This window comes from Dendrobates tinctorius, unplaced genomic scaffold (genome assembly GCF_039654945.1).
Source record: "Dendrobates tinctorius isolate UK_male_01 unplaced genomic scaffold, ASM3965494v1 ptg000126l, whole genome shotgun sequence".
Taxonomy (NCBI): Eukaryota; Metazoa; Chordata; class Amphibia; order Anura; family Dendrobatidae; genus Dendrobates; species Dendrobates tinctorius.
The window spans coordinates 12,871,530-12,877,529 of NW_027361794.1; the positions used below are offsets into that span (position 1 = coordinate 12,871,530).

The 6,000-nt window shown below is 45.7% G+C and overlaps 1 protein-coding gene across 1 annotated transcript in view; it reads right to left on the reverse strand.

Annotated features, from left to right (window-relative positions):
- The window catches only part of LOC141047341 (uncharacterized), a 77,860-nt gene extending 73,129 nt beyond the window's left edge, over positions 1–4,731 (reverse strand). The window contains exons 1-5 of the mRNA XM_073542402.1: positions 4,585–4,731; positions 4,276–4,455; positions 4,070–4,193; positions 3,894–3,991; positions 3,620–3,710 (exon numbers count right to left, since the gene is read on the reverse strand). Of these exons, the coding sequence (XP_073398503.1) occupies positions 3,620–3,710; positions 3,894–3,991; positions 4,070–4,193; positions 4,276–4,455; positions 4,585–4,662 (571 nt within the window). The 5' untranslated portion in view covers positions 4,663–4,731. The remainder of the gene's footprint in view (positions 1–3,619; positions 3,711–3,893; positions 3,992–4,069; positions 4,194–4,275; positions 4,456–4,584) is intronic.
- Positions 4,732–6,000: the final 1,269 nt, after the last annotated feature.

The window sequence follows — 6,000 nt, forward strand, 5'->3', positions numbered from 1 at the left end:
GATCTTTTAATTGGGAGGCATCCTCAAAGGGTAAGGACGTTTTCTTAGTGACCCTAGGCACTTGAATGTCTATTTTAGGGATCTCCCAAATAGAGTTATCACCCTCTAGGGGAAACTGTTTTTTTAGCTCAGAGGGCACCGTAAGTGCCTTCTCGGGGGAGGACCACTCCTGAGCTATTAAATCCTGTATGACCTCATGAACCGGGAAACCCCTTCTACCTCTGGGTTTCAACCCTCCAAACATCTCATCCTGGACTGAGAGTTTGATCTCCTCCTCCTCTAATCCCATGGTATTTCTCACCATGGATACTAACTCCTCCATATCCTCTGAGGAGAAATAATATTTTTTGGCATCATGACTGGAGGTGGACGTGGAGCCCTCATTTTCCCAGACATCCTCCGATCCAGAAGAACGGACCTCTCCCGAGTCTGTCAGCTTCCACAGGTGCTCTCTTCTGCTTTTTTGGGGCTGGGCCCTGGGCCGCGGGGGTCTGGGCTGCTATGGAGGTCTGCACCTCCTGTCTGATGAGAGTCTTTATGCTGTCAAACAGGGAGGGTTGCTCGGTACACAGGATATTTTGCGTACAGGGTTGGCATAACATCTTCCTGTAGTCAGAAGGAAACCTGGCACCACAAATACCACACTTGCGGGGATTTTTAGGGACCGAGGCCTCGTCTTCCTGCAAGAAGAAGAGAGGCTCACTCAGACCTGGGCCACCATAGTTTGACAGAGAAGGGACCAGCCCTGCTACTCACTGTAGGAGGGGGAATGCTGGGCTCTGCAGATGCTGCAGCTGAGGGTTCACCATCCATGCTGAACACACCACAGACACACTGCGCTTACCTGGAGCTGCTGCACCCTTTTGAGGGTGTTGCTGGCGTTTCATCCTGTGGTGCTCCTCCTTCCTCCCCTGTCCCTGGGGAGGATGCTGGTCGACCCCCGCCGCCATTAGAGGCTTTCCCCGGGTCCCCCGGGTGTCGGCGCGCGTTTCCCCCTTACAGGACGCCGGAGGCCGCAAACCGGAAGTGCACGTCACCGCAACTTCCGGTTCACTGCCCGCCCCCTCTGGCGCGCGCGCCGGCTTCCTCCTGCAGCACTGGAAGGAGGGAGGATACCGGGGAGCTGTGCAGGACCCCGCAGGCACCATACCGCCCCGCTTTACCCCGGAGGGCGCGGGAGGGGCGGCAATGTCCCGAGTCACATCGCGGTGGAGACGGGAGCAGCATAAGGAGGAGGAGAGGCGAACCCCACGACCTCGGCTGCCCAGCTTCAGTGAGTATCCAGGGCTCCGCTCGCTGGCCACGGCAGCCCCTTGAGACCTCTTCATGCCCCGATAGGGGACAGGAAAAACACTGAGGTAGCAGGAAGGGGAGGGTTATTTAACCTCTTTGTGTTCCTGTCCCCTATTAGGGCGGGGAGACAACCTCCAAGGTGGCTGTCGTGGAAGGTGACTAGAGAAAAGTTATATCCAGTAAAATGTCACCGGCGGCACCTGTCCAGTATCATCTATCTCTTACTTATAGATGCTACTGGACAGGCGCCGCCGGTGACATTTTGCTGGATGTAAAAAAAATTTTTTCTCAGCCTCACAATAGCCACAATATTATAGGCATTATAAAATAAAATATCTATAATATTATACAGTATGCATTACGTAAAAATGGGGGCAGGTCACTGAGGGATCAGTGACCTGTCATAAGCCAATAGAGATGCATATGTAATCAGAGCACCACATAAAGCCCCGCCCCAGAGCACGAGAATCTCATTAACTGAAAACTACAACTAAAAATTAAACAACAATCACAAGACGGATTTCATCAACAGGTATCAATGTAATCAGTATAACGGTGCCAATCTGACACTGTCTGTAGGTTACTGTGCACAATCTTGCTGACAGGTTCACTTTCATAGAATCATAGAATCATAGAGTTAGAAGGGACCTCCTGGGCCATCTGGTCCAACCCCCTGCTCAAAGCAGGATTCGCTAAATCATCCCAGTCAGATATCTGTCCAGCCTCTGTTTGAAGACTTCCATTGAAGGAGAACTCACCACCTCTCGTGACCGCCTGTTCCACTCATTGATCACTCTAACTGTCAAAAAGTTTTTTCTAATATCTAATCTGTGTCTCCTCCCATTCAGTTTCATCCCATTGCTTCTAGTCTTTCCTTGTGCAAATGAGAATAAAGTTGATCCTTCTACAATGTGACAGCCCTTTAGATATTTGTAGACAGCTATTAAGTCTCCTCTCAGTTTTCTCTTTTGCAAACTAAACATTCCCAAATCCTGCAACCTTTCCTCATAAGACAGGGTTTGCAGACCGGTCACCATTCTGGTCGCTCTTTTCTGAACTTGCTCCAGTTTGTTGATGTCCTTTTTAAAATGTGGTGCCCAAAACTGGACACAATATTCCAGATGAGGTCTGACCAAAGAGGAGTAGAGGGAAATAATGACTTCACGTGATCTAGACTGTATGCTTCTGTTAATACATCCTAGAATTGCATTTGCCTTTTTTGCTGCTGCATCACAGCATTTGGCATTTGGAAGAGGCGATGGAGAGCTTTTGTTAAGACTATCAGGGAGTTACAGACTCACATAAGTGAGGCCGATCCCAGCACAATCAAACTATCATACAGAACAATAAGGTAAAAAAAAGACATTTTTTCCTCTATGTTACATCCCCAACAAAAACATATATTTGAGGGGAGAACTCCAACCGTAAGCCGGACTTGCACTCATTTATGGTGGAACATTGGAGCTACTATGAGTCCTGACCAGAAGGGTAGAGAAAGTATTAGCACCCCCCATTTCAGGAGATTGTGCATTAATCTGAATTCCTTAGGATCGAAAACATAATGGAGTTTATGACGAGGAGTGAATCTATGAAACCAAGGCTCGAGCCATGCCAACACATCTCCTGCAGGTGTGAATAAATGAAAATTACAGCCATCTGACACGTACAGCTTAGAGATATATCATGGCACAGGTGTAAAGGTTTTCCTGTAGTTTATCACAAGCTTCCTTGAAATCAGTTTAATAAAAATTGAAAAGTCAGGAAAAGGGGAAACTCTGTTATTGTACAGAAATTCACACTTGGCCTCACTGCACTTTTAATGATGTCGAACATAAAAATGAAGTTTGGCCTGAAAGACTGGACCTGGTCTTGTAGGGACCATATGAGACATTCAGCAGCACAGAAAGGAGAGAAGGTAGATTCATCCAATAAGATATCAGGGTTCTAGGAAGCCAACAGCACCATTACCCTCCGCTTTCTCTTACAAGCCCATCATGAAAATTTTCTTTAAGTAATTTTCTAACTTGTCAGCACATTCTATGTATGTTTTCATTTGGCTTTGTAGTTTACAGATCTGTGTAGGTAAGGGTCAGCATCTTTTAATCCAATGGGAAGGTGGATCCTCCAGGTTATAAGTTCTATAGAGAAGGGCTTTCAATGCCCAAAGTCATTTGAACAGTTTTGGGTGGAGGAGAATGTTGTGGTCAGGAGGCAAAATGGTCATCACACAATTGTGATACGGCCGGACTACACCACAGATAAAGCCGCCACAGCCGGTGACTGAGAAGAATCTGTGACTTCTCTACGTTTAGTGATTACTACTCACCTGGGTAGTCATATGTAGGAATCTCCTCTTTACGCCGCTCATCACCCCTCACATATGTCTCTGTAGTATTAATATGGGTCAGATCTTCACCCTGAAACAAATATTGTAAAAATCACAGACATCTATGATTAGCTCTAATCCTGCCATCGCTACCGTTCTCATTACACAAGTATAAAACAGATAATACTGGTGGATAAAACAAGACTGAGCACAAGACCCTCACAGCCGTCTACACATCATAGGGGAGATCTCATGACACCTTCTCTCCATCTACCTGATGATCCTGAGGAACATCGGGATCTTCTTGTTTATAGTCCTGTGGAAGAAGAGGACGGGGACATCTCTCTGGTGTTGTCATCTTACTGGATAGAACTGAAGAAAACACATACAGGGACTGACTACATTCTTTACATACATTATAGGCCGTGTGTATTTAGTCCTGTCTATTACCTGGTGAAGTGAGGGGCTGGGGAACCTCCATCATGACGTCCTTGTACAGATCTTTGCGTCCTTCTAAATACTCCCACTCCTCCATGGAGAAATAGACAGCGACATCCTGACACCTTATAGGAACCTGACACATACAATGATACCGTCATCCCCCAATCCCTTCATAGCATTACTGTATAATGTCCCAGCATTCCCAGCAGTGTCACCTCTCCTGTCAGCAGCTCAATCATCTTGTAGGTGAGTTCCAGGATCTTCTGGACATTGATTTCCTCATGTATCAGGGGATGAGGTGGAGGCCCTGTGATTGGGCTCAGGGGTCTTCCCCATCCCTCAGACACAGGGGCCTGACAGCGCTCACTAGAGGTCTTCTTCACTACTGCGTATTTCTGGTTATGGAGAGACACATTAATAAATCTCACTACAGACATTTCCAGAGTCCTCACCTCTCCAGTTCTGTCCATCTGTTATTCCCATAGATAAGAATGATATAATGTGACGTCATCAGAATTTCTCACCTCTCCAGTAAGCTGGAAGAGGATCTCTAGGGTGAGGTGTAATATCCTCTCCGCCATCTTGTCTCTGTCCATATCCATCTTTGATGGGTAAATCAGGAAAATTTTCTTTTGTAGAAGATCTTCACTGAGAGGATCCGATATTGTAGAGACCTGAATGAGAAGATGAGCCGATGTAACATCATAAAAATCCTGTGTAATAATACAATTACTGGAGATAATAAGGGAAACATATGAGGAGATTTATTATTTTACAGTATTTAGTTTCCTTCTTTACATCTACTAATAAAACCTATATATTTAGGCCACAGACAACAAGCAGTTTCTCCCTCGGAGTCGGCAGCTGAATACGTTTCTCATAGACTCATCTTCCATAACGCTAATTCTCGTCTCATTTACCGACACTGGAATCGGCATTAGCAATACTGCAGGAGATATTCATTACACGGGACAGGAGAAATAACTACTTCATGATGAGGACGACATCTTCATCTTCTACTACGGCTCTAGACACATATTTGGCCGGAGTCCGTCACTGACTCCATCCCCACCGGCCGTCTATATGAAGGTTTCCCGTCTTCCCTGCACTGTAATTTTCCATGTCTGATTCACGCACAGAAGTTTGAGGCTTTTATAAAAGCTTTTTTTGTTTGCACAAACAACTTGGACAGAAATGATCTGATCCCAAAGTCTCCATGTACAGTGACTTATGGGGTTTATTTCTGGCCTTAGGCTTTCCTATATTACAGGAAAAACACCAGAAAAACAACAGATATTAAAATGTTTCAACTGAAAACTGGCACCAACAATTCTTGCAAAAATAAAAGTGCCTTTTCCGCGCTAAACAATCACCTAAGGGTTAACAGCTAATTGCCGGCTGCGGCTCATACACACCAAGTGCAGTTTGGAGGTGTGGATCTATGTGACGGTGCCTACGATTTATCTTTGGATTTTGCAATACAATAATTAAAGCAAAATAAGACGACCCTGCTCCTAAGAGCTTACAATCTACAGTGAGGTGAGGGAGATACAAAGTACAGGTGTGTAATTACAATGGTGTATTTATAATGATTGTCCGGCCATCTTGAGGGAATGGGGGATAGATGGAAATAGTGAACGGGCTACACACGCACAGTTACACATAAAATGACTTTGATTAGTGAACATGATAGGCCGCTCTGAACTAAGGTGTTTTGAGGGAGCGCTTAAAACTATGCAAATTGTGGATAGTCCTAGTTTCTTGGGGTAGAGAGTTCCAGACGATTGGCACAACGTGGAAGAAGTCTTGGATACAGGAGTGGGAGGAACGGATTAGTGCAGAGGTTAGTCGAAAGTCGTTTGCAGAGTGTAGTGGTTGGTTTGGCTGATAGACAGAAATGAGGAAGGAGATGTAGGAGGGTGCCACACTGTGGAGAGCTT